The sequence below is a fragment of the Dipodomys merriami genome, unplaced genomic scaffold (genome assembly GCF_024711535.1).
Source record: "Dipodomys merriami isolate MVZ:Mamm:240054 unplaced genomic scaffold, mDipMer1.0.p SCAF_39, whole genome shotgun sequence".
In the NCBI taxonomy this organism is placed as follows: domain Eukaryota; kingdom Metazoa; phylum Chordata; class Mammalia; order Rodentia; family Heteromyidae; genus Dipodomys; species Dipodomys merriami.
Window position 1 is genome coordinate 7,334,942 of NW_027205492.1, and position 27,410 is coordinate 7,362,351.

A 27,410-nucleotide genomic window follows, 5' to 3' on the forward strand; every position below is an offset into this window, starting at 1 on the left:
AATCAGTGGCCCCTGTTCTTTTCTTTTTTCTTCCAGTACTGGGATTTGAACTCAGAGCCTTCTGCTTGCTAAGCAGGTGCTCTTAACACAGCCATGCCCACTGTTTTAAGGCATAAAATGCCAGCCAAGTACTACTAGTGGCTCAGGCCTGCAATCCCAGCTACTTAAGCTGAAATCCAGAGGATCCAGGTTTGAAGTCAAAGACTCATCTATCTCCAGCAAAAAGCCACACTGGAAATGTGGCTCAGGCAGAGCACTAGCCTGACAAGCCAGCTAAACGAGAAGCCCAAGCGCTCAAACCCCAGCATCCTTCTCGCTAAACAACATTCGCAAATCTCCCCCTTTCCATGCTCAGCCTTTTTCCTGACCCGCAGCACTTGGGTCATGCTACTTCATGGTCAGGTGAGGACGCAGGCGCCTCCCGCCCCTCGCCCTCAGCCCCTTCTTTAATTACTGCTCACAGGCCCGAAAGCTTCATTAGTAGCTGTTTATTGATCAATGGTTTGATATAAAGTTATTTAAGATCCTCAGATAATTGCCCAGACGGAATCACAAGCATTACAAATTTTTTCCTTTAAAAAAGGGAGGGCTGGGTTGGAAGGGATCAACCTAGCAGTAGTGGCATTTGAAAATAAATTAACAAAATTTTTTTTTAGTATTACCATTTGTGGATGACAAACATTTAAGTGTTCCTTACATTCCATGGGGAGAGAAAGTTCCAGCATAAACTGAGCAGAAGTAGTACTTAACTAGCAAGGCTACTGTACCTTGCAGGGGGGCCTGCACACGCGCACGCACGCACGCACGCACGCACACACACACACACACACACACGCACAGCTACTGCCTTCCCTTGGCAGAGCTGAGGCTGCAGCGCAGGAAGGCTTTCTCAAGAGCCACACGGAGACACAACTTTGCTAATCATCTTTAAAACAAAGATTCATGTGTAAGTCCTGCATTAACAAAATCAAATAGAAAAGGAGCAAGTGATCATGAGTTCAGAATTCCTATGCTGTCCAATTCATGCACCAGTCGGGGACTCCACAGACCCCAAGGCCCGGGACTGACGGCGCCCACCACCGTGGGCAGCGCCCACTCGCACCACTGAGCTGGTCCTGGGTTAGTCTGGTAAACGTGTGTCACACTGGCTACGATCTCTGCCGGTTAGATTATGGTCACGTCAGCCTCAGACAAGGTTCTAAAGTGTGCTATAGAACTAGATACAATTGAGAAACTCAAATGAAAGTTTATATAGTGTCTTATCAATCAAAAAGGAAATAAGGAAACCAAGAATACGAATCACTGTTGGGAGAGAGAGCAGTGGGGAGGTGTGGTGGGCGGGGCCGGCGGGCCAGAGTCCCCCAGAGTTAGGCCACACCAAGCAGGAAGCATTTGATTTTCTCTGGTACTTTCGGCTGCAGGAGTAAGGCCTCTCTGTCCAGGATTGTCCCAAATGTCTGAGTGAGCCACTGAAGGCCACACTCTGTTTCTTCACACAGCAACCAACCAACACAACCAACAAAAAGCGAGAACGGAGGCTCTGGGCCCAGGTGGCGGGGAGGGGCGGGCGGGCGGGCGGGCGGGGCTCCCCGGCCTCTACCTCCGTCTCAGTCTTCATGGCTGCTCCCGCTCTCCTCACCACTGCGGAGATCAGAGTCCATATTTTCAAAGCAGGTTCGGTCTTCTCAGTGTCTATTTGGGCTTGTGTGGCTCGTGGCCAGCAAAGGTTCAGCACCTCCCACACCTTGAAGGAAGAAAAAAATCAACAATGACCTGCAGTGAAGGAGGGGCCACAGTCACTCAGCCCACTGCCACCCGGGTGGTCGGCGGTGACGGGAAGCGGGGGGGGGGGGGGGGGGGACACGGACGCGCTGTCAGGGCGCACCAGGGGAACAGGGCATCAGGCGTCAGGGCGGGGTGTCACTGTGTACCTTTGGGACCATTCAGATTTGAGCTACTGAGAGCAGGGGTGAGGGCCCGCCACTCACACTGACAGCGGCCCGTTGCCCGTCCTCTGCGCCTCGGGGCTCTGCTGGTCCAGCTCGGACAGCAACTTCAGGATGTTCAGCGCAGCCTAGGGGAGGCGGAGGTGGAGAGACCGGTGACCACGGGCCCGGCCGCGGGTACGCGGCAGTGTCTGCCTGCAGATACAATTCTTTCCTTTTCTTTAGTCCTAGGGCTTGAACTCAGGGCCTGCACAGCACACGGTCCTTGAGCTTTTTGCTCAGGTTAACGCACTACTTGAGCCACAGCTCCATTCCAGCCTTTTCTGAATAGTTTACCGAACCCAGCTTAGAAACTCACATTTAAAGCACTGCCTGCAGTCGCCATGTGGCATCCCTTACGGATTTTGGCATCTATTTCTTTAGAGAACTGTTCACCTTTGTAACAGACCACAGATTTTCTACCCTGCTTTCAAGCCAAAGCCTCTCGCGCTCTTGGGCTGTGAGCTGGCTTCCATTCGGGGGCTCTGCCATGGGGCGGGGCCCCTCCACAGTGAGGCCAGCGTGGGAAGGGAGGGGCCGGGTAGAGCTGAAAATCCACCTGACCCACAGGGACTTCTCGGAGCCCCCTCTCCTGTCACTCATGAGCTCTACGGGACACCCCGTCCCTCTGGCGAGCTCCCGGCCGCGCCGCGTACCATGTCGTGGCAGGACTCCACGTCCTTGCCGATGCCGTGGCTGATCAGGGGCGGCTGGGACGAACAGTTGATTAGAGACACAAATTCATTCTTGTTGTTTTTGGGGAAGTCTTTGTATTCAACCTAAAAGGGGAAAAAGAGAATTGAGGCCTGGATGGAAGCTGCAGGGGACAGAGGAGGGGGGGACAGAAGAGGAAGGGGAGGAAGGGGAGGAAGGGGAGAGAGGGGAGAGGAGGGAGAGGAGGGAGAGGAGGGCAGCGAGGGCGGGCGAAGGCCCCGCAGGGACCCTGTCCTCAGTGGCCGGCAGCTGTGTTTTCAGGCTTGGTTGGAATTTGCAAACATCGCTACCAGAACACAAGGCTTTTCCGCATCCAGGCTGTGGTCCTTGCGGTGGCCCAGCCCTGCCCCACCCAGCCCTGGAGGGAGATCCTGTGCGGGTCTGCTGTCTTGCAGGCTGCGGGTGAGCACTGTCCCGGGAGCCCCAGCCCTGTGGAGACCCTGGTCTACAAAGCAGGGCCCCTGCCCGGTCGCCTTACCTGGAGTCCCTGGACTGTGCAGAGGAAGTCCAGCTGCTCAGAGGGTCTTGTGAGAGGTCCGTGGGGTGCGTGGCCTGAAGAGACGTTATTCTTTAAAATGGTCTCGGCTGTGGGCGAGGTGCCCCCGTACAACAACTCTCGGGCTATCATGGCAGTTACCGTGGCCTTGGCAGGGTTCGGGGCTGCCCTGGGGTAATCTTTGGTATGATGTCCTTGGCTGACTCCAACAGCCTGGGCCACCTCGGGCACCATGGGGAGAATGCCGGCGGGCAGCTGCTGATGGCTGGGGTAAGGCATCCTGAACTCGTCCTCGCGGTGGCCTGGGCAGAGAGCAGCGTCACCTGCCCGGCCCGGCCCTGCCCTGCCCGGCGCCGCCCCAGTTCCCACGGCAGCCCCAGGCACTGGCCGACCCAACACACTTACTAGTCCCGTTCGCCTCCCCGGACCCAGGTTCAAAAAAGGTTACTTTTCGTCCATCCCCTGGTTTCTTTACTGGTGTCTTGAGAAAGAGAAAAGGCCGTGATTACAAATCGTGCTGACATCCTCATCCCACTGCCTAAAACCAGACCCTGGACCCTGCCCTCCACCGACTCAGCTGAGCTCGTAAGGGCTAAGCCAGCGTCTGCTGGGGGCGGGGGGGGGGCACCTCTAGGGGCAGGACAGGGAGGCCCCGCAGCCAGCGAAGGGGGCGTCCCTCCTGCGGGGTGGCAGTTGGGCCCTGGGAGCAGCCCACGCTAAGCAGGCGTCGCGGACTCCGTCCCGCCGGGACAGCCCCTCGGCCTCCCACCCATACCGCACCGCAAGGTGCACACTGCGTGCGGGATTTGCGACCTGGCGTTCGTGTCGCATGGGGGAGGAATCAAGTGCCCGCGATAACTACGAGTAACAGCGTGATCCTGTCCAGGACACGGTGCCTGCGGGCTGTGTCACAGTGACACCCGTTCACACCTCAAGCCCAGAGACCACCAAAATGGAGAGGCGCAGACACACTCCAGCAAGGCCCAGGCTCTTAAGGGAAGGAGGGTGGAGCCTGGCCTGGGGCCTGTGCCATCCGGAGGGGCGCTGTCCCGCAAGATCACAGCGGAGCCCAGTGTCACCTTCTCCTCCGACTTGAGCGCTGGCTTGGTGGGCTGGGACTGCGGGACCTTGAACCCCAGGATCTCCAGCATGTTCTCTGCTGCGTTCCGTTTGGCCACCTTCTTGTTGGTACCCGCGCCCTCTGCGGTGTGGTTGCCCACCTTCACCTGCGGGAGCAGCAACAGACCGAGCTCGCACCTCCACCGGTGCTGGCAGAAGAACCAGGGGCCTCGGGTGTGTGTGTGTGTGTGTGTGTGTGTGTGTTAGACGCACCTCAGACACACCCGCCCGGCCAAGCAGAGGAAACCACACAACCCTCAAGATATTGGGGAGCTCCTGCTAAACACAGCCATCAAATACCTAAGCCTGCCAGGCACCGGGGGCTCACGCCTGTCATCCTAGCTACTCAGGAGGAGGCCGAGATCTGAGGATCCCAGTTCAAAGCCACCTGGGGCAAGAAAGTTTGTGAGACTCTTATCTCCAATGAACCACCAGAAAACCGGAAGTGGTGCTATGGCTCAAGTGGTAGAGCACTCACCTTGAACTGAAGAGCTGAGGGACAGCGCCCAGACCCAAAATTCAAGACCCTCCACCGACCAAAAAAAAAGAAAACCCAAGCTTATACAATGATTTTAACACAGATATAATACTCAGTCCAGCACTCCTGAGCTGCCCTGTCCACCGACTGTACCAGTACGACAGAGCTGCCACTCATCTCGTCCCCACTGGAGTCACAGATGCCACTTTCCAAACTTGAAACTGGCTGTGGTGGGCTGGTACAATGACTGGCAGTTTTAAGGCCAGCTGACGCAGAGACTGGAGGGTTATGGCTCCAAGCCATCCCAGACAAAGAACCCCCTCTCAACGAAAGAGCTGGCATGAATGTAATCCCGGCATTGGAGGATGAACAAGGCCAAGAAAACTAATCCTACCTGAGAAACAACGAACTGAAAGGAAAAGGGATGGGGTGTGGTGTGGCTCAAGTGGCGAGCAAGCTAGACCGTAAGTCTGAACACCAGCACCTCCAAAAAAGAGGTGGGCAGGGTGGGAATAACTGAACCACAGCCACTGGTTAGCTTGTGAACAGGAGGAAGTGAGGAATGCAGATTAAGCTTCAAACTTTGCGACGCCCAGAGCCGTGTAATTGGTATAAAACACAGACACTTCTGCCCAGCTTCAAAAATCACTTTCCAACTTGGCAGAGAAAGCAAGTCAGTGTTTCAGTGTTTCGAAGGGGCAGACTGCTCCCCCAGCTCCATGTCCTGTACTTAGTGACCGTCAGCAGGCTGGGGCGGGCATCTGTGCTCGCAGCGTCTGCCGGGGCCTGGCTCGAAGGCAGACACACACACAGGAGCTGTCCAGCCGCGAGCCGTGGAGGTGGAACTAACACGCATGTGTCTACATGTTGCCTCAAGCCGTGCCACCTCCCTAAGGGCCAGTTTGTCCAGCACACTCGGCTACCCCTTCTAAGCTGGTCCCGACCACAAGCACTGGGGCTGCCAAAGCAGAAAGGGAAGCCTGGCTGGGCCCCAGGCAGGTCTGTGAACAGCCAAGAGCGGAGTCTCGGCAAAGGGCGACTTGCTCCGGAGAAGGCTGCTCGCTCCCTGCAGGGGAGTTCTGAACAGCAGCGCCTCTCCTCGGCTGAGGTTCGCTCCAGGAAAAACCTGAACCCACAGGGCCAAGGCCTCAGTCTCTGTAAAGCAGATTGAATGTCAGTCCACCCTGCACTCCGGACCGCCACACGCGAGGACCTGCTGGACAGCACACCCCACAGGCGTGAGATGGGGCGGGAGGCTCAACATTTCACATGCAACTCAGAAGGATGTGCAATTTAAAACCAACTATTTACTTCTAGAATTTTCCAAAGGGGCTGGGAAGGTGGCTCAGTGGTAGAGCGCTTGCCTTGCATGCATGAGGCCCTGAGTTCAATTCCTCAGCACCACATAAGCAGAAGAAAAAAAAGCCGGAAGTGGCACTGTGGCTCAAGTGGTAGAGCGCCAGCCTTGAGCTGAAGAGCTGAGGGACAGCGCCCAGGCCCAGAGTTCAGGCCCCACACTGGACACCCCCGCCCCCCCGCAAAAAAAAGTTTACACATAGAATTTTCCAAAGGTAATTGTAGGTAAATGAAATCCAGAGAGCAAAACTTCAGGGGGAGGGGGGGAAGAGGGCTACTGAATTCTGTTTTTTTTGTATTGTTTTGTTTTGAAGTCATGGGGCCTGAACTCTGGGTCTGGTGCTGCCTCTGAGCTCTTCAGCTCAAGGTGAGCACTCTACCACTTGAGCCACGGCACCACTTCTGGTTTTCTGGTGGTTCATTGGAGATAAGAGTCTCATGGACTTTCCTGCCTGGGCTGGCTTCGAACTGCAATCCTCTGACCTCAGCTCCTGAGTAGCTAGGATGACAGGCGTGAGCCACCAGCGCAAGGCTTGAATTCTGTTTTTCACAAGAAAAAAGTTTAAAGAAAAATGTTTGGATGTGAGGGCAATCTGGCTGCACATCTGTCACCCACTGGTCACCAGGGCCGATTCGGCTGATGTCCCTTCCTTCCTGACGCTCCATGTGCATCAGTCCCCAAGCTGTGTGCTCGGAAAGGATGGCCACCCCTGACAGAGAGAGAAGGACTAGTCTTGTCCAGGGTGCACAAGTCGCTGCGCTCCCTGCCAGATCCTCCAAGCAAGCTCTCAAGGCAAGTTTTTCTTTGACAATTCTGGGGTTAGAGCTCAGGGCCCCACACCTGCCAGGCAGACGCTTATGCCGCTGAGCCACACCTCCAGCCCTGGACTAGAGCCAGGTCCTCCCAATCTCAGCCTCCTGAGTAGCTAGGATTACTGGCACGAGCCACTTGTACCAAATCCAAACGTCTACGTGGAATTAACACCTGATAAACTAAGCGTCCTAGGAACCGGAAGGCATCGGGAACGAGATGGGAAATTTGCCTTCTGAAAAGAACAGAATCATCGTCCCCTCAGTCGACACGGTGGACAGGCTGCCCACCACGGGACCGACCCACCTGCATCACGAACTCCCTGCGGCGTGGGAGGCCCCGCTCCATGAGCAGAACGTACTCCGGCTCCCTCTCCTTCTTGGCCTGCTGGATCTGGGCCAGCCTGCTGATGGGGTTCATCCCCTGGCTGCATTCCGGGCTGGGCTGTGACTGAGGAGCAATAATGTGCCGCGTTACTCACGGAAAGGAACTGCAGACGTGCCGTGGCTCAGAGTTAACCAGACCTTTTTTTTCCCCTCTCCTGCTGGACCTGGGCTGTCTCTGAGCTTTCTTGGTCAAGGCTAGCACTCTCTGACTTGAACCACAGCTCTACTTTTGTTTTTTTTGGTGTTAGCTGGAGATCAGAGTCTCAAGGACTCTCCTGCCCCGGCTGGCTTTGAACTGTGATCCTCAGATCTTAGCTTCCTGAGTAGCTGGGATGACAGGCGTGAGCCATGGGCACCCAGCTAAGCAGATCTAAAAAAAAAACTCTAAAAATTAAAAGATGCCTCATGGATTTTCTATGGTGATCCCAAGGTAGCTCTAAATCTTAGCAAGCCAACATTGACGCGTATTGCTTTTGGACATGTGTCAACATTAAATTCAAGGTGGCTGAAGCCTGGGCAGGGAGCCTGTGGAAGGGTAGGCTGGCTGTGCCCAATGGGCTCCCAGCTTTCTGAGCAACTTAAAACCCAGAAACCACTGAAGAGGCCTGTGGCAGCCCCGATGGAGGATGGAGGGCGGCCGTAGCCTGCAGTCTTCTGTCCTCTGGGCCCCTCCCACTCCCCCGACCTCACCTTGCCCGGGGCTTTGGCTTTCTTTTTGATTCTGGGTTTCACTCTCTCCACTGCAGGCAGCGGCGGCAGCTTCTTGAGCTCCTCCAGCACCGCTCTGGCCGCATTCTTCTTGGCGATCTTCTTGCTCTTGCCCTCACCTTCCCCTACAAACTCCCCAACCGAAACCCTGGTGACAAAGCTCTTCATGTGGGGTGGGCCACTCTCCCGGGCCACCTGTAGCAGAGGGAAAGACTGAGTGAAAGCGTGACAGACACTTGTTAGAAGCGGCAGGACACACTGGTTGGCACGCTCACATCACAGGAAGCCTGGTCTTGGGGCATCGGGGGAAGCCCGGTGTGGGAGGCACACACATAGGGACGAAAGCAGGCGAGTGAGTACTCGGGAACCTCTGCTGCCTTCCTTCGGCTTTTTAAACTGCTCTACGTGGGCTCTGGCATCTGGTGGTCCAGACAGGCAGGTATGGACAGGGAGGCCCAGGCACCCAGCTCCTGTTCACCCACTCAGCACAGGGGAGTAACTGCAGCGCGCTTTAGGCTGTCAGCTGTGAAGCTTTGCCAGACTAAGCTTATAAAACAGGAATGGCTATGCAGCTGTGAAAAAGTAAATGTTCTCTAAGTCTGGAGCAAATGTAGAGTGAATTTCAGCAGCTCAGTTGGCCACAAGTGTGTAAGAAAAAAAAAGGCTTACAAATGGATTCAAATGCACTATCTCTCTCTCTCTCTCTCTCTCTCTCTCTCTCTCTCTCTCTCTCTCTCTCTCTCTCTCTCTCTCTCTCTCTCTCACACACACACACACACACACACACACACACACACACACACACACACTTCTATGCTTATGCAAAAAAAAAAAAAAAAAAAAAGCTGGGCACCAGTGGGAGCAAGTGTAATTCCAGATACTCAGGAGGCTGAGATCTGAGGATCACAGTTCAAAGCTAGCCTGGTTTGGAAAGTCCATGAGACATTAAACCACTCAGAAAACTGGAAATGGTGCTGTGGCTCAAGTGGTAGAGCACTTATCTTGAGCTGAAGAGCTGAGGGACAGCGCCTAGGCCCAGAGTTCAAGTCCCATGATCGGCAAAAAAAAAAAAAAAAACCTCGGTAGGGAAACCGTGGAAACCAATGAAGTGAGCCGCCCACAGTAGACAGGAGTGCCAGCAGACCCTGAGAAGCAGAGCACAAGCCAGTCTTTAGCCGTGTGGATGCCACTCAAGTCTTTTACATGTTAAAAAAATAAATAAATAAAGAGGGCCAAGCCCTGGTGGTTCACGACTATAATCCTAGCTACTCAGGAGATATGAGGATCATGGTGTGAAGCTAGTCCAGGAAGAAAACCCCATGAGACTCGTATTTTTTTTTTTGTTTGTTTTTGTTTTTGTTTTTTTTTGGATCCGGTCGTGGGGCCTGAACTCTGAGCCTGGGCGCTGTCCCTCAGCTCTTCAGCTCAAAGCTAGCGCTCTACCACTTAAGCCACACAGCACCACTTCCGGCTTTTTTCTTTTTGCGTATGTGGTGCTGAGGAATCGAACCCAGGGCCTTAGGCATGCAAGGCAAGCGTTCCGCCACTGAGCCACCTTCCCAGCCCGAGACTCGTATTTTTATCAAAAAGCTGGAAGTGGCTCAAATGGCAGAGCTCTGGCAATGAGCAAGAAAGCTGAGCCGGGGCAAGGCCCCGAGTTCTGATTGTAATCAGGAAGCAACACTCAATGCTAAAAGGCAGCACCCAACATGCCAGGCGCCAGTGCTCACACTTGTAACCCCAGGTACTCAAGAGGCTGAGATCTGAGGATCATGACTCAAAGCCAGCCAGGGCAGGAAAAAAAAAAAAGCCTGACAGGGTGGCGTAGCACGAGTGCTAGAACACTAGCCTTGAGCAGAAAAGCTCAGGGTCAGCGCACAGGCCCTGAATTCAAGCCCTAGGACCAGGAATAAAAAAGAAAAGACAGTACAGCACCACAACATAAGATGAATAAAGGAAAACTCGCTGGACAGTGCAAGGACAGTGTGGAACGCAGAAGATTGTCCTTGTAACCACTCTCCTCATGACAAACGAGGCAAACCAGACACACGAATCAGTGGGAGCACAGCCCCCATGGCGCCGCAGGTGTCTGATGAATTATGATGGGGAAGAAAGACCTGGTCCAGCTGGACCCGGTGGCTCATGCCTGTCATCCTAGGTACTCAGGAGGCTGAGATCTGAGGATCACAGTTCAAAGCCAGCCCAAGCAAGAAAGTCCATGAGACTCTTTATCTCCAATAAACCACTAGAAAACCAGAAGTGGAGCTGTGGCTCAAGTGGTAGAGCTGAGGGACAGAACCCAGACCCCGAGTTCAAGTCCCACAACTGACAAAAAAAAACTCTAGGAGAGTATACTTGTGTGGAATACCAATTTACAAGCACAAGGTCACCAGTGCCAGCAGAGCGACATCATGTGGTACTCTGAGGACATAGCTCCCTTTGTGTCCCTGCCAAAGAATAAGCCACCAGAATCTTTAATTTTTAAAAAAAAAAAAGTCCCATCTTGGGCTGGGAAGGTGGCTCAGTGGTAGAGCGCTTGCCTTGCATGCATGACGCCCTGGGTTTGATTCCTCAGCACCACATATGCAAAAAGAAAAAAGCCGGAAGTGGTGCTGTGGCTCAAGTGGTAGAGTGCTAGCCTTGAGCTGAAGAGCTGAGGGACAGCACCCAGGCCCAGAGTTCAGGCCCCACGACCGGACCCCCCCCCAAAAAAAAATGCTTCTGTAAAGCCAGCCACTGGTGACTCACACCTATAATCCTAGCTACTCAGGAGGCTGAGATCTGAGGACACAGTTCAAAGCCAACCCAGGCAGGAAAGCCTGTGAGACTCTTATCTCTAATTAAGCACCACAAATAAAAAGCCCAAAGTGGAGCTGTGGTTCAAGAGGTAGAGCACTAGCCTTGAGTAAAAAAAGCACAAGGACAGTATCCAGGTCCTGAGCTCAAGCTCAGGCATGGTGCGCACGCTCGCGTGCACACACACACACACACACACACACACACACACACACACACACACACACACACACACACACACACACACACACACACACACACACACACACACACACACAGAGCTGGTATCAGTAGTACACATCTGTAATCCTACCTACTCAGGAGGCTGAGATCTTAGGAATGCAGTTAGAAATTAGCCTGGGCAGGAAAGTCTGTGTGATTTTTTTTCTCCAATTAAGCACTGGAAAACCAGAAGTGGCACTGTGACTCAAAGTGGTAGAGTACTAGACTCAAGCGAAAGAGCTCACGAACAACACCCAGGACCAGAGTTCATGCCCCATGAACAACCAAAAAAATAAATACATAAAAGATTCTATAATGAAGCATGGGGAAAATTTCTGCCAAGAATTTGGAATGTGATAAAAACTATTCTTCTTTACCTCACTAGCATATTTGGATTAACAATGCTGTGTTGAAGAAAACCTAGTAAATGTACTTTATTTTCAACTCTGAATAAATAATCCATTAATCCTTTTTATTAGACAACGAATCCCCAACAAATGAAGCTACTATAAAAAAAAAAGTGAGTTTTGCTGGACGCCGGTGGCTCATGTCTGTAATCCTAGCTACTCAGGAGGCTGAGACCTGAGGATCACAATTCAAGACCAGCCTGGGCAGGCAGGAAAGTCCATGAAACTCTTTCTTTTTTTTTTTTTTTTTGGAGGGGGGGGGTGTCTGGTCGTGGGGCCTGAACTCTGGGCCTGGGCACTGTCCCTCAGCTCTTCAGCTCAAGGCTAGTGCTCTACCACTTGAGCCATAGTGCCACTTCTGGCATTTTTTTTTCTGCTTATGTGGTGCTGAGGAATCGAACCCAGGGCCTCATGCATGCAAGGCAAGCACTCTACCACTGAGCCACCTTCCCAGCCCTCCAGGAAACTCTTTTTTTTTTTTTTTCTTTTTTTCCAGGGCTGAGGACCGAACCCAGGGCCTTGCACGCGCCAGCCGGGCGCCCTTCTGTTGGGCTAAACCCCCACCCCCAGGAAACTATTATCTCCAATAAATCACCAGAAAACCAGAAGTGGCACTGTGGCTCAAGTTGTAGAGCCCTTGCCTTGATCTAAAGAGCTGAGGGACAGCGCCCAGGCCCAGAGTTCAAACCCCTAGACCGACCCAAAAAAAAAAAAAAAAAAAAATGAGCGGAAGGGCTCCTAAATCCTTTTCAAAATTATTCCACCAAGATCCAGGAGAAGCACTGCGGTAGATAAACGGGACGCAGCCTGACTGGATGGGAGAAGCCAGGAGAGCAGTGAGAGGGCAGGGAGGGGATCGGAGTGACGGCACTGCCTCTGTGCGTCCCTCCACCACTGTCTCTGCCTCTTCCTGGCCACTGAGAGTGAGCGGCTCATCTTCCCACACCCTTCAGCCATGCTATTTCTACCTTGCCAAAGCTCAAAAGGCAACAGGAGTCAACCAAACATCTACTGACCTCTGAAATGGGTGCCAAATAAATCCTTCCTCCTAGCCAGGCGTTGGTGGCTCATGCCTGTCATCCTAGCAACTCAGGAAGCTGAGATCTGAGGATCACAGTTCAAAACCAGCCCGGGCAGGTAAGTTCGGGAGACTCTTTTTTTTTTTTTTTTTTTTTTTGGGGGGGGGGGGTCCGGTCGTGGGGCCTGAACTCTGGGCCTGGGTGATGTCCCTCAGCTCTTCAGCTCAAGGCTAGGGCTCTACCACTTGAGCCACAGTGCCACTTCCGGCCTTTTCTTTTTACTTATGTGGTGCTGAGGAATCGAACCCAGAGCCTCAGGCATGCAAGGCAAGCGCTCTACCACTGAGCCACCTTCCCAGCCCAGTTCAGGAGACTCTTTTTTTTTTTTTTTCTGCTTTGCTGGCAGTGAATGTGCTCAGCATTTATTTATTTGAATATGTCTGTCTTTCTACCCATTTGTTTTTTTTTTTCTTTTTTTCGGGAGACTCTTATCTACAATAAACCACTAAAAAACCAAAAGTGGCACTGTGGCTCAAGTGGCAGAATTCAAGCCCCACATCTGGCAAAAAAAAAAATCAATCAATCAATCAATCCTTCCTCCTTTAACTGTCTGCCCCAACAACACAATGTCTAATATAACCACTGAAGGAAAATCTTAGTATTTAAATTGGAGATAAAGTTGATTTTCAGACAGGTGAAAACAACAAATCCTCTCTGGGGGAACAAACACTGAACAAAAGTACAACATGTCACTGCCCAGGTCAGGAAGGTCACAGGAGGGCCAAGAAGAGTCTAAGCATTGCTCTTAGCCGTGGAAGCCGCACACAGTGATTACTATTCCAAAGGCGCTTGAGGAAAAGTCACTCCTGCGATGAATCCTAACATATTTCAAAAACGAAGTCCTAGATGTAAAATAAGCTTACCTCGAAATTCACAGGTAAGTTCCGTTTAAGTGCAATCTCAAATACTTGACTTATTTCAGATTTATTGAGATTTTCTTCTTCGGATTCTCTTCCATTAATCTAAAAGGAGAATTACTTAAGTGTTAGCTTTTATTAGAACCATCAACAATCACCATCCCAGATGCTATAAAAAAATTTTTTTTAACCCAAATCTTGACTTACAGACCCACAAGGACCCAGTGATGAAGGCTCCAAGACTAGACGTCAGTGGACGCTTTTTTTTTTTTTTTTTTTTTGGCCGGTCGTGGGGCTTGAACTCTGGGCCTGGGTGCTGTCCCTCAGCTCTTCAGCTCAAGGCGAGCGCTCTACCACTTGAGCTACAGCGCCACTTCCGGTTTTCTGGTGGTTTATTGGAGATAGGAGTCTCATGGTCTCTCCTGCCAGGGCTGGCTTTGAACCACGATCCTCAGATCTCAGCCTCCTGAGTAGCTAGGATTACAGGTGTGAGCCACCAGCACCCGGCTACGCTTTTTGTTTTTATCAGTACTGGGGATGGAACTCATAACCTCACATTCAATAGGCAAACCTTTTATACATGAGCCATATCCCCAGTCCTGTCTCACTGGATATTAAAGATTAAATATGGGCTGGGAATGTGCTTGCCTAGCATGCATGAAGCCCTGGTTCGATTCCTCAGTACCACATACACAGAAAAAGCCAGAAGAGGCGCTGTGGCTCAAGTGAGAGAGTGCTAGCCTTGAGTAAAAGAAGCTCAGGGACAGCGCCCAGGCCCTGAGTTCAAGCCCCAGGACAAAGAAAAAAAAAAAAAAAACCCACAAAAAGGATTCCCATACATAGCTAGATCAGAGTGTAGTTGAAAGCCCACCAGAAGCTCAAGAGGCTGAGTTCTGAGGATCACAGTTTAAAGCCAGCCCGGGCAAGAAAATCCACAAGACTCTTCATCTCCAATTAGCCAGCAGAAAACTAGAAGTGGCACTGTGGCTCAAAGTGGTAGAGTGCTAGCTTTGAGTGAAAAGCTCAGGGACAGTGCCCACCCAGACCACAAGTTCAAGTCCCACAACCGACATGATGGTTTTAAACAGGGTCCAGGGGTGCAGGCTCAGTATGGATGCATCACAGGTGTGCAAAAGAGACTCTGTGTTTAGTCCTCAGTGTACACCTCACGTGCGCACACACGCGCGCACACACAGAAATCCTCAATCCTAAATTCCCTGGCATTCCTTTCATCCAGAAGTGGGGTTCTGAGGGACACTGGTGGCTCAACCTGTAACTCTAGCTACTCAGGAGGCTGAGATCTGAGGACTATGGTCTGAAGCCAGCCCAGGCAGAAAAGTCCCCATGAGACTCCTCTCTCCAATAGCCGGAAGTGGCTCTATGGCTCAAGTGGTAGAGCACTAGCCTTAAACGCAAAGAGGCTCAGGGACAGTGCCCAGGGCATGAGTTCAAGCCCAAGGATGGGAGGAAAAAACAAAACAAAACAGAGGCCCAGCGTTGGTGGCTCACGCATGTAAGCCTAACTACTCAGGAGGGTAAGATCTGAGGAGCATGGTGCAAAGCCAGCCCAGGCAGGAAAGTCTGTGAGACTCTTATCACCAATAAACCACCAGAAAATCGGAAGTGGCGCTGTGGCTCAAGTGGTAGAGCGCTCGCCTTGAGCTGAAGAGCACAGGGAGAGCACCCAAGCCCAGAGTTCAAGCCCCACGACCAACAAAAACAGACAAAAAAAAAAAACAGAAACAACAGAAGTCCTCAACATTATGAATATCCTAAAAGCTACTGAGCTGCACGTTAAAACTGTTAAAATAGTGAGTTCATGTGATATGATATACATCTTTCTCAATGAAGACAAATAGAAGGTGAGCCTTTCTACCTCCTACTTTGAATCTAGGCTCTGTGCCTGTTTGCCCTATGAAACATGGCTTCAGCCATGGAAGGCTGGGCTCTGCCCTCACTGCTGGAGCCCAGCCACCACACCACAGGAAGTTGAATTGGTCCTTGCAGAGGGCCACTAGGAAGAAGTGAGTCCCAGACTGCATGGTGCCTTGCTGACAGCCAGTCACATGAGCAAGCTATGTATATGTAGAAAGCATCGCTAAGCCTTGTTTGCCACTGTGACTGCGCACAGGTGCCACTGTATAAAGAACACCGTATGGGTACCACACACTGACCAACTGCACCACCGGAGCACTCACTCGGCACAGAGGGCTAGATGTCTCTAACCTGTGTGTTCTTCACACGTCAGTGACGTCATGTCCTTTCTAACATGTTCATACCACCTGTCATCCATCCAAACTATGCCACAGAGTGATAAAGAAGGCATCTGACTTTCATGCTAAGACTTAGAAAGGACAAAGGGAGGAGGGAGGCAAGAGAGCAATGGTGAGTGGCTCTCCACACACCTCCTGTTGGACGAGGCCTTCTATACATACACACATACCATATCCATTCCTTGGTGGCCCTCCACCCACCCCTCACCTCCAGCCTTTCAGGCAGGGGCTCACTCTGCAGGACTCTACACCCCGCCCCCCACTGCGCCCCTCCCGTCCAGCCTCCAGGCTGGGGGCTCGTCGTGCACATGTGTGCACTTGCGTGCGTGCACACACACACACACACACACATGTGCACGCACGCACACATTCACGCGCACGCATGCCCCTCACCTCTAGCCTCTCCGGCGGGGGCTCACTCTGCAGGACCCGCACGGCTTTGGCAGCAGCATCATGTTTCAAGGCCGGTCTTGTCTTCCCTTTCCCATTAAATTGCTGTCCTCCCACAGAAAGTTCAACTTGATAAAGTAAAGGTGGAACTGGAAATGGGTAAAAGTACCTGAAAATAAACGGGTTAGGAAAGAACCCATCACCACACGTACTCTGGCAAGCTCCCAGCGCCACTTTCGCCGTGCCCTCGGTGCGTTAACCTGGGCTTGCTAAGACTGACTCCCGTCACACCACCCTAGGACTTTCTCAAGGCTTCGGTTGCACTGCACGTCTCTGAGGAAAGGCTGAAGTCTGCAGAAAGGACCTCGACTGCTGGTAAGGAATCCCAACAGCCACAGCCGGCAGAGCCTGCTCTCTAAGGCTGCTAAACTGCTATTTTTGAAACACCCACCCACCCCCATGGAGGATAGGGAGGAAGGAGGGTGGGGAAAGGGAAGAAGGGAAGAAAAGGAGAGAAAAGAGGGGAAAAGGAAGACTCCATTTAATCTCAATTTAAGCTCAACAATCAGAAAGGATCCATAAACAATAATCACAAAATCTGCAAATACTGAGAAAAAAGGCAGCCAGACTGTTTGAGGCCCAAGCCATATTGCCTATGAGGAACCAGGCAGGAGCTAAAAGAACACCAGGAGAGTCCCCAAAGGCATAGCCATGAACATATCCATACCTGGCAGGTCCAGAGAAAACCAGATCATTATTCATCTATCAACTTATAGTTATTACTCCATGTAAAAGATTAGGCATACTGGCTGGGAGTGTGGTATAGTGGTAGAGTCCTTGCCTAGCATGCAAGGCCCTGGGGATTTGACTCCCTGGTACCACATAAACAAAACAAAAAGAAACAAACAAAAAGATTAGGGATATTTTCCCATGTTCTACAAGAAACCCAAAGCACACCTACCTTGGGGGGTAAGCACCCCCTCTCATGTTGTAGTTGTAGGTGGACTGCATCCTAGAGTAAGGATCAACAGGCTTATACATTGGTTTTTTCTCCAGTTTCATGCACAGCACATTTAGCTCAATAGGAGGAGTTATGCTTTCTGCAAAACAGAATCAACACAAAAAAACCGTCTCTCAAATGTTTAATATGAGAATGATGGAATAAAAAAGACTAATATGTCAGGCACTAGTGCCTCATGTCTGTAATCCTAACTACTCAGGAGGCTGAGATCTGAGGACCATGGTTCAAAGCCATCTCAGGCAGGAAAAGTCCATGAGACTCTTATCTCCAATTAATCACTGGAAAATTGGAAGTGGCCCTGTGGCTCAAAGTGGTAGAGTGCTAGCCTTGAGCAGAAAAGCTCAGAGACAGCGCCCAGGCCCCAACAGTTCAAGCCCCATGACTGACAAAGTAAATAAATAAAATAATGTAAGCATGCCTCCTATGAATTGGACATGCAATGTATTATACAAAAGGGCCGAGTAATTCATTGTTAGGAGTCAGACCAGATAATCAAGGATCTTCTGTAATCTCTCTATATTAATACATAGGCAACAGCACATAACATATAAGAGAGTGAGCAATAATTTAAACCAATTATTATCAGTGAAAATCATGTAATACAGTTGTCAGAATTAAGTTCCAATGCACATCAAAAATTCCATGACTTGGGCTGGGAAGGTGGCTCAGTGGTAGAGCGCTTGCCTTGCATGCTCGAGGCCCTGGATTCGATTCTTCAGCACCACATAAGCAAAAAGAAAAAAGCTGGAAATGGTGCTATGGCTCAAGTGGTAGAGCACTAGCCTTGAGCTGAAGAGCTGAGGGACAGCGCCCAGGCCCAGAGTTCAGGCCCCACAACCGGACCCAAAAAAAAAAAAAAATTCCATGACTTTAAAAAAAAAAAAATCCCCTGGAAGTAGTGTTGTGGTTCAAGTGGTAGAGAGCTCTCCTTGAGCTGAGAGCTGAAGGACAGTGCCCAGGCCCACAGTTCAAGCCCCACAACCTTATAACTGTCCAGATTTATTTGATTGTCTGAGAAGATTTAATCAATGTAACTTTGGCAGTCACCATCTGCTGTGCTGGCTTATGCTTAAAATTACATTTACTGCCGGTGCTGGTGGCTCACACCTGTCATCCTAGCTACTCAGGAGGCTGAGATCTGAGGATCATGGTTCAAAGCCAGCCCTGGCAGGAACATCCATGAGACTCTTATCTCCAATTATATCAGAAAACCGGAAGTGGTGCTGTGGTTCAAGCGGTAGAGCATTAGCTTTGGGCAGAAGAGCTCAAGGACTGTGCCCAGGCCCAGAGTTCAAGACCCACAATTGACAAAAAAAAAAATTAATGAACAATGCATTTATTATAAAGCATTAACTGGATGCAAAGTACTTTGCTACACTTGAGGATACAATTCCTACCCAGAGGAGTACAGAGAACACAAAACACTCAAAAGAAAAAGGTGGAGTATAGTATGGAAGGGGTAAAATCACAGATACAGTGGTAGACAGGTTGTTTGGAAAAGTCAGATGAGGTCCAGAAAAGATCCAGATAGTAGCCGGGTGCTGGTGGCTCACGCCTGTAATCCTAGCTACTCAGGAGGCTGAGATCTGAGGATCGCGGTTCAAAGCCAGCTCGGGCAGGAGAGACCGTGAGACTCCTATCTCCAATAAACCACCAGAAAACCGGAAGTGGCGCTGTAGCTCAAGTGGTAAAGCGCTCGCCTTGAGCTGAAGAGCTGAGGGACAGCACCCAGGCCCAGAGTTCAAGCCCCATGACCGCCAAAAAAAAAAAAAAAAAAAAAAAAAGATCCAGATAGCTCCATCCTTGGCATTACAATGTTAGGAAAATGAATTCCATTTTCATGTACAAAGAGAGTGGTCAGGGCTGGGAATGTGGCTTAGTGGTAGAGTGCTTGCCTAGCACACATGAAGCCCTGGGCTCTATACATAGACAAAGCCAGAAAGAAGTGGTGCTGCAACTCAAGTGGTAGAGTGCTAGACTTGAGCAAAAGAAGCTGAGGGACAGTGCCCAGGCCCTGAGTTCAAGCCTCGGGACTGTCACCAGACACACCGTGGTTTTAACTCCCCCTGCGTGAGCTCTTGTTTTGACTACTATTACCTGTGTGTGTGTGTGTGTGTGTGTGTGTGTGTGTGTGTGTGTGTGTGTGTGTGTGTGTGTGTGTGTGTGTGTGTGTGTGTGTGTGTAGTGTGTGTGTGTGTGTGTGTGTGTGTGTTACTTTCTTATGCCTTTTAACTGAAAGCCAGCTCTTCTGACCAAGAGATTATAATCAATATAACAACACTCACTTGACATGGTCCCATCTAAAAACCTATCATTTGGGCAATCCAAACAACCTTGTCAGGAGAAAAATATGTTTTCACTTTTTTCTGAGCACTCTGCAGATCATCCGGGGTCAGACCCGAGACTGGCGCCACTGCTTCCGTGAGGCTGAGGGTCCCCAATAAGCATCTGTCACTGGTAGCACAGGATCTGTGCAGTCAAAGCGCACAGGTCAGCAAGGAGGCCATCAGGCTAACCAGTGTCTCTCAACACACTGTGTAAAGTGGCTGGAAATTACGAAATGGTGTTTCTTTGGCAGCAGCTGTATGCTGTTATTTTGTTGTTGTTGTTGTTGGTTTTTTGGGGGGTTGGTCATGGGGCTTGAACTCTGGGCTTGGGCGCTGTCCCTCAGCTTTTCAGCTCAAGGCTAGTGTTCTACCACTTGAGCCATAGCACCACTTCCGATTTTCTAGTGATTTATTAAAGATAAGAGTCTCACAGACAGCTGGGAGCCGGTGGCTCACACCTTTAATCCTAGCTACTCAGGAGGCTGAGATCTGAGGATCGTGGTTCAAAGCCAACCCGGGCAGGAAAGACCCTGAAACTCCTGTTTCCAATAAACCACCAGAAAACCAGAAGTGGTGCTGTAGCTCAAGTGGTAGTGCGCTTGCCTTCGAGCTGAAGAGCTGAGGTGAGGGACAGCGTCCAGGCCCAGAGTTCAAGCCCCATGACCGACCAAAAAAAAAAAGTCTCACAGACTTTTCTGCCTAGGCTGGCCTTGAACTGTAATCCTCAGATCTCAGCATCCTGTGTAGCTAGGATTACAGGCTTGAGACACCGGCTCCGGCTATGCTGGCTTCTTAAACCCTAGTTCCTTCAGCCTCTCAGAGTTCATCTGCAACAGTGAGCTATACTGTAAATACCTACAAATGAAAAGTGTGAGCTTTTTTAGAAACATGACGTTGACTGTAATCTTCACTTGGACACTGGACAATTTTATGGTCATGGCTTAAAAGTCCTAGTCATTGTCTTAGCAACTTAGCCTTCCACACAGTTTGTTGTTGTTTTGTGTGGTTGTTTTTTTTTTTTTTTTTTTTTTTTTTTTTTTGTCGGTCGTGGGGCTTGAACTCTGGGCCTGAGCGCTGTCCCTCAGCTCTTCAGCTCAAGGCGAGCGCTCTACCACTTGAGCTACAGCGCCACTTCCGGTTTTCTGGTGGTTTATTGGAGATAGGAGTCTCACGGTCTCTCCTGCCCGGGCTGGCTTTGAACCGCGATCCTCAGATCTCAGCCTCCTGAGTAGCTAGGATTACAGGCGTGAGCCACCAGCGCCCGGCTGTGTGGTTGTTTTTATACGTAAAAAATTCTTTTTCTAAAATCCATTAGTGCAGCATGGCATTCCATGAAAAAACTATGCTTTGAGGCCATGCACTGGTAATCTTAGCTACATAAGACTCAAATCTGATGATCGTAGGTTGTAGCCCACCTGGGCAGGAAAATCTGTGAAACTCTTATCTCCAATTAACAACTAAAAAAGCTGGAAATGTAGCTGTTAAGAAATCCACACTTTGACCCGCCAGTGGCTCTCGCCTATAATCCTATCTACTCTGGAGGTTCAAAGCCAGCCCAGACAGGAAAGTCCATGAGACTCTTATCTCCAATAAAAAACACTAGAAAACTGGAAGTGGCACTGTGGCTCAAGCGGTAGAGCACTCGCCTTGAGCTGAAGAGCGCAGGGACAGCGCCCAAGCCCCGAGTTCAAGCCCCACAACTAAAAAAGAAAGAAAGAAATCCACTTTGATAGAAAAGACAAGTTTTTTCTCTCATGGCTCAAGTGATAGAGCACTATCTTTGAGCAAAAAAGCTCAGGGACAACACCTAGGCCCTGAGTTCAAGCCCAGGACCAGCACAAAAAAGAAACTTTCAGAGACACAATAAATACAGAGTCTAAAGGCTGTTTTCTTTATAGTACAATAGTATTATCTGATTATTTGGAAAATATCCAAATGACAATGTCATCCAATTACTTCTCATGAAGAGATTTAGACATGGAAACAGATGTTTATTTAAATGCACTATTTGAAGACATGTCTGAAAACATAATCCTGTTAGGATGAAAACACGTTGGCCAAGTTCTTTTTTTTTTTTTTTTTTGGGGGGGGGGGTCTGGTCGTGGGGCCTGGGCAGTCCCTTGGCTCTTCAGCTCAAGGCTAGTGCTCTACCACTTGAGCCACAGCGCCACTTCCGGCTTTTTTTTTTCCTGCTTATGTGGTGCTGAGGAATTGAACCCATGCATGCAAGGCAAGCACTCTACCACTGAGCCACCTTCCCAGCCCAATGTGGGCCAAATTCTAAAGACTGCCTTTTACTTCCTTATGACTGTATACTTAGGCACTGTCTCTATTTAGAAGAAAATCAGATCCTCAGCAGGAAAGATTTAAAACTGTGAATGCACTCAGCTGCTTTGGGGGAACCCTAACACATGCAGAGGAAAACAAATCCTTTCTTTCTCTAGCCATGAAGCCCTAGTGCCTATTTCTTTTTTTGAACAGATAAGGCAATTCCATCACTATTATACCAACCTCTGTAAAAACTAGGAGCCTGCACCAGCCAATGGCTCTTCACCTCTGTGATTGTTTACACGAGTGGATGGGAGGCCTGACCCAGAGAACAGGACCCCAGGCCGGCCCTTGGGACTTTTCTCAAATGGCAAGCAGGGCACCTGGCCTGTGTTTCTACTAAGCTTATAGTAGCTATGACGTGCTCCAAAATTTTGAGATCACTACTCTGGAATCAATTAAGAGTTTTTACTGTTCTGATCTGGTTTTTCTTTTTATCATAGGGTATTATAGGTTATCATTTTAATATGTAACACAAGAACAACACTGGTTTGAGTTTGTCTAGGCCACTTAAATGTGGTGCCTAATGAGTCAAGGCAATGTGCCTTAGAGCTGATTTTCTTCTAGGTCTTAGTCTCATGCTTCCTTCCCTGGGCACACTGCTACCACTAACTGGGAAATTTTTAAAGCATTATGTTCTGTGTATGTTCAGTAATTCACAAGGTTATTCATTTAAGTACATGAACTTAAAACCTTGGCTGGTGGGATGGGAAGGTGGCTCAGTGGTAGAGTGCTCCCCTAGCATGCATGAAGTCCTGGGTTCAATTCTTCAGTACCACATAAACAGAAAAAGCCGGAAGTGGTGCTGTGGCTCAAGTGGTAGAGTGCTCGCCTTGAGCTAAGGAGCTGAGGGACAGCACCCAGGCCCAGAGTTCATGCCCCATGACTAACAAAACAAACAAAAAACAAACAAACAAAACCCTGGCTGGTGAGAAGTTAATGGTAGATGCTCGCCATACAGCGCCATCCATGTCCCTGGTCAGTCACTCACGGCAAGAGGCCATAGGAAAACACTAAAAAACCAAGGGTTATGAATAAGCCTCATGCCGCCTCGCCTTTCACCAGGACTTTTTCCACCCAGTGTGCTGCCACTCAGCTGCACTCTGTGGAGAGGGTATAGCAAGGTTAAAACCTTGGTTTTAGCAGAATTAGAAGTATGCGACCAGATGTATGGCTCAAATGGTATGGCTCAAACGGTAGAGTATCAGCTAAACAAATCCAAGGCCCTGAGTTCAAATCTCAGTGATCAAGATGTAGTGCAGTGTATTCTCAAACTAACATGTTGAACTGAAACCTCTCTGCACAATTAAAGATTTTTTTAAAAACAACAAAAAAAACTCAAGCTGGGCGCTGGGCGCTGATACCTGAATTCCGCTACTCAGGAAGCTAAGATCTGAGGATCGTGGTTTGAAGCCAGCCTGGCAGGAAAGTTTATAACTCATATCTCCAATTAACCATCAGAAAACCAGAAGTGGTGCTGTGGCTCAAAATGCTTGAGCAGTACCTTGAGCAAAAAAGCTCAGGGACAATACCCAGCCCTGAGTTCAAGCCCTACCAACAACAACAAAAACAAAAGTAGAGTAGGCCCAGCACAGTGGTACACACTTGTAAGCCCTGAATTCTGGTGAATGCAGAAGGATCACCAAGTTTAAGGCCACCTTTGGGCAACACAGTGTATGAGCCACAAGCATCTGGCACTCTGTTGGGAATGTGGCCTAGTGGTAGAGTGCTTGCCTAGCATGCATGAAGCCCTGGGTTCAATTCCTCAATGCCACATCAACAAAAAGCTGGAAGTGGCACTGTGGCTTGAGTGGTAGAGTACTTGAGCAAAAAGAAGCTCAGGGACAGTGCCCAGGCCCTGAGTTTCAGCCCTAGGACTGCCAAAAAAAAAAAAAAAAAAGAAAGAAACACAACAGGAGAGTGCTTCTACTCTTGAACAACTTATGGACAAAAAGTACGGGAAGAAATGCAGTTAAAGATGAACACACAGTCAAATTACCTAAAGAGTTGAAAGTTCAAGTAAGATAGTTCATTTTCCAAACAATACTAAAAACAGTTAATAAAAGAGAATCCCAAATTACACAAAAATCCTGTAAAGAACACAACAGTTACAGAAAATGATGAACTATCCTCCAATACAAAGAAACATTTCAAATAGAATTACTACTTTAGAATAAACTAACCTCAAGAGTAGGAAACTTCCTTTAAAAAAAAAAAATACAGAGCCGGGCGCCGGTGGCTCACGCCTGTAATCCTAGCTACCCAGGAGGCTGAGATCTGAGGATCGCGGTTCAAAGCCAGCCCGGGCAGGAGAGACCGTGAGACTCCTATCTCCAATAAACCACCAGAAAACCGGAAGTGGCGCTGTAGCTCAAGTGGTAGAGCGCTCACCTTGAGCTGAAGAGCTGAGGGACAGCGCCCAGGCCCAGAGTTCAAGCCCCATGACCGACAAAAAAAAAAAAAAAAAAAAAAAAATACAATTGCTGCCAGGCCCCAGTGGGTCATGCCTGTAATCCTAGCTACTCAGGAGGCTGAGATATGAGGATCACGGTTCAAAGCCAGCCCGGGCAGGAAAGTCCATGAGACTCTGATCTCCAATAAAACACTAGAAAACCCGGAAGTAGCACTGTGGCTCAAGTGGTAGAGCGCTCTCCTTGAGCTGAAGAACACAGGGACAGCACCCAAGCCCTGAGTTCAAGTCCCATGACTGACAAAACAAAAACAAAAAACAAAAAACAAAAAAGTTGTTTAGTACTAGCTACCACTTGTCAAGCATTTCCTAAGCATCAGCTCTGCACTCCACACAGAAGCAAATTCTCTCTCACTTAACCCGGCAAAGGACCTGTTGGTTATTGTGACCACTGGAAAATGGAGGCTCAACATAAGTAGTAATTTGCTCAAGGTCACAGAGTAGAAAGAAGCTGGGCTTTAAACCCCTTTCTGGCTCATTTCAAAGGCAACTCAATACTTTTAAGTAATGCTAAGTGTTAGTTTTAGGCAAATGCAAAGAGAAACCTGACTTCATTCTAGGTGTGAAGGAAATTGAGGCTTAATGAAAAAAGCAACTTGTCCTTACTATATTGGCTCTGCTGAGAGGCTTGGATCAGGGACAGACGGCCCTATCCCGTACTTCGCGTGCCACCATGGTGTACCAAGGCCAAAAGATAAAGCCAGATAGCAAACAATAAAGGTCCAAAATACACTAGCAGATACCAAATTTAAAAGACCAAACTTATTAGCAGCTAGCAAACTTTCAAGTCTTTCCTTCTCCACAAGAAATGACAAGGGTAACTGCAATCAGAAACAATCTAAAATATTTCCTTTGAGAGGAATTTCTACCTTACATCACCAAACCTTTTACCTAGATTGCTAAACAAGCAGCAAAACTGACTTCCCATCTCCTCCTCTCCCTGCCCAACCCCCCAAATAATCAGAAAATGAGCTGGGGAAAGGCTACAGAGGAGAGGAAGCCCAAGGCCCTGGAATGCCCACAGGAAGTCAACCACAGCACTGGGAAACTGTCTCTATACAGAACCCTCAACAATCACACACTATTTAGAATTTTAAAAGCCAAATACTGCTGATCACTGGTGGCTCACGCCTGTCATCCTAGCTACTCAAGAGGCTGAGATCAGAGGATCACAGTTCAAAGCCAGCCCAGGCAGGAAAGTCCCTGAGACTCTTATCTCCAACAAACCACTAGAAAACTCAAGTGGTGCTGTGGCTCAAGCAGTAGAGCACTCGCCTTGAGCTGAAGAGCTCCGGGATAGCACCCAGGCCCAGAGTTCAAACCCCATGACTGAAGGGGGAAAAAAGCACCAAATATTTCAGAGAAAAGCACACGCTTTCTTTGACCTATTCTGCAAAGATTTTTAAAAAGACAACTGTTTAAGAGTTGTTTCTACTTTTGTACCTCTTGGCCTTAGCCTTTGAAAATATGCGTTCTGAACCACAATACCACCACTTTTTTAACAGTATAACAAAACAGAAAGCTCCCCTGGTGGGTTACAAATGCACAGGCAAGATGGAAATATTATCTTACACTGGGCTGGACCTTACTCATACACTCGGACTGAATCTTGGTGAAATGGGCTAACTCGTTCACAAGGCAAACTGGGATTTTTCTTTTTGGAGTCTGTCATACTAAAGGGAACTGAAAACAAACTAATGTAAGAACACAAAATCTACTATGAAACACAAGCAACTGCCACTGTCCCAAGGATATTAAAAGTGGAGGGACCCAGGTGCCGCTAACTTATGCCTGTAATCCTTGCTACTCAGGAGGCTGAACTGAGGATTGCAATTCAAAGCCAGCCCAGACAAGAAAGTCTGTGAGACTCTTATCTCCAATAAATGACTAGAAAACCGGAAGTGGTGCTGTGGCTCACCTAGCAGAGTGGTAGCCTTGAGCTGAAGAGCTGCAGACAGCACCCAGGCCCAGAGTTCAAGCTCCATAACAACAACAAAAAGTGGAGCAGTGGTGCAAAACTGCAAAGCATGTTAGGAACACACACTTGGAAAGATGTAATTGGGGTCTTTCCTGAACCAGCTGACTAGGCAACACAGGAAAGGGTTTCTTCTAAAGAGAGTACAGCCAGAAGTAGAAGTGTGGCTTACAAGGAAGACTGCCAGTCTGGAGCAAAAGAGCTAAGCAAGAGGCCCAGGCTGGGAAGGTGGCTCAGTGGTAGAGCGCTCACCTTGCATGCATGAGGCCCTGGGTTCGATTCCTCAGCACCACATAAGCAGAAAAAAAAGCCGGAAGTGGCGCTGTGGCTCAAGTGGTAGAGCGCTCGCCTTGAGCTGAAGAGCTGAGGGACAGCGCACAGGCCCAGAGTTCAAGCCCCAGGACAGACCGCCAAAAAAAAAAAAAGTGAGGCCCTGACTTCAAGCCCCAGTACCCGCACAAGTGGGACAGCAGCCAGGGGCAAGAAGGAGCCCAGGGTACTTGGAATCTGAAAGGGCACTTCAGCTATGGCCCACCAAAGCCATCACCAGGAGCTCTTCCAACCACAGGTACCCACTGGTGCAACACTGTCAGCTGCAAACTGTTAGGTGTTTCACCAAACTCAACATGCCCATACCATCCCTAAAGTGGGACTGTCCTCCACAGAGCCAGCTTCCCATTCCTGGTGCATCCACAGTTCTTTTCTCCAGAGGCGGCTGTCCTCCAACCTGATCTATTTGTGGTGATTACGTAAGTAAACTAGATGGCCATGTCAACTGGATGTGGATACAAAAACACACAGAGGGGAAAAAGGCAAAAATCTCGGGACCACATGGCCAAACACGGGAGAAATGAGTTTCCAAGGGGTAAATGCAGTGCCAGGATTTCTGGAGCTAGCCTGGAAGAAGTCATGCAGCTGGGAGCCAGAGAAACAGTACTTGAAAACAGCCTGAGGAGTTACAAGAATGAGAAATCAACTAAGAAAATCCACAGGAAGCTGACAGTGCACTCATTGTCCAAAGAACTTTGCTCTAAGGTGACTGGTACACAGACACCCGCACTGACATTTATCTAACTGGGCGAGGGGTGAGGAAGTGGGAGGAAGCGGAGCGTCATTTTAGGTTTCTTCCTCAAGTGTTTCAAGACTTTTCTGTCTTTTCTAATCAGTGACTACCTGTCGTTCATGCTCAACTTCTGGTAATCAAGTTGAAAT

At 49.5% G+C, this 27,410-nt stretch overlaps 1 protein-coding gene across 7 annotated transcripts in view; it reads right to left on the bottom strand.

Moving 5' to 3' along the window:
* Positions 1 to 473: 473 nt before the first annotated feature.
* Stau1 (staufen double-stranded RNA binding protein 1) overlaps positions 474 to 27,410 on the bottom strand; it is a 48,865-nt gene continuing 21,928 nt past the window's right edge. For 5 of the 7 annotated variants that reach the window (XM_069989965.1, XM_069989962.1, XM_069989966.1 and 2 more), the window contains 11 exons: positions 17,039 to 17,177; positions 16,081 to 16,246; positions 13,421 to 13,519; positions 8,036 to 8,266; positions 7,266 to 7,409; positions 4,275 to 4,421; positions 3,601 to 3,676; positions 3,178 to 3,497; positions 2,642 to 2,764; positions 1,989 to 2,074; positions 474 to 1,744 (listed from right to left, as the gene is read on the bottom strand). In XM_069989965.1, the coding sequence (XP_069846066.1) occupies positions 1,729 to 1,744; positions 1,989 to 2,074; positions 2,642 to 2,764; positions 3,178 to 3,497; positions 3,601 to 3,676; positions 4,275 to 4,421; positions 7,266 to 7,409; positions 8,036 to 8,266; positions 13,421 to 13,519; positions 16,081 to 16,246; positions 17,039 to 17,139 (1,509 nt within the window). In that variant the 5' untranslated portion in view covers positions 17,140 to 17,177 and the 3' untranslated portion in view covers positions 474 to 1,728. Of the gene's footprint in view, positions 1,745 to 1,931; positions 2,075 to 2,641; positions 2,765 to 3,177; positions 3,498 to 3,600; positions 3,677 to 4,274; positions 4,422 to 7,265; positions 7,410 to 8,035; positions 8,267 to 13,420; positions 13,520 to 16,080; positions 16,247 to 17,038; positions 17,178 to 27,410 lie in introns of all 7 variants that reach the window. The other 2 variants (XR_011365474.1, XM_069989964.1) reach the window with 2 other exon arrangements.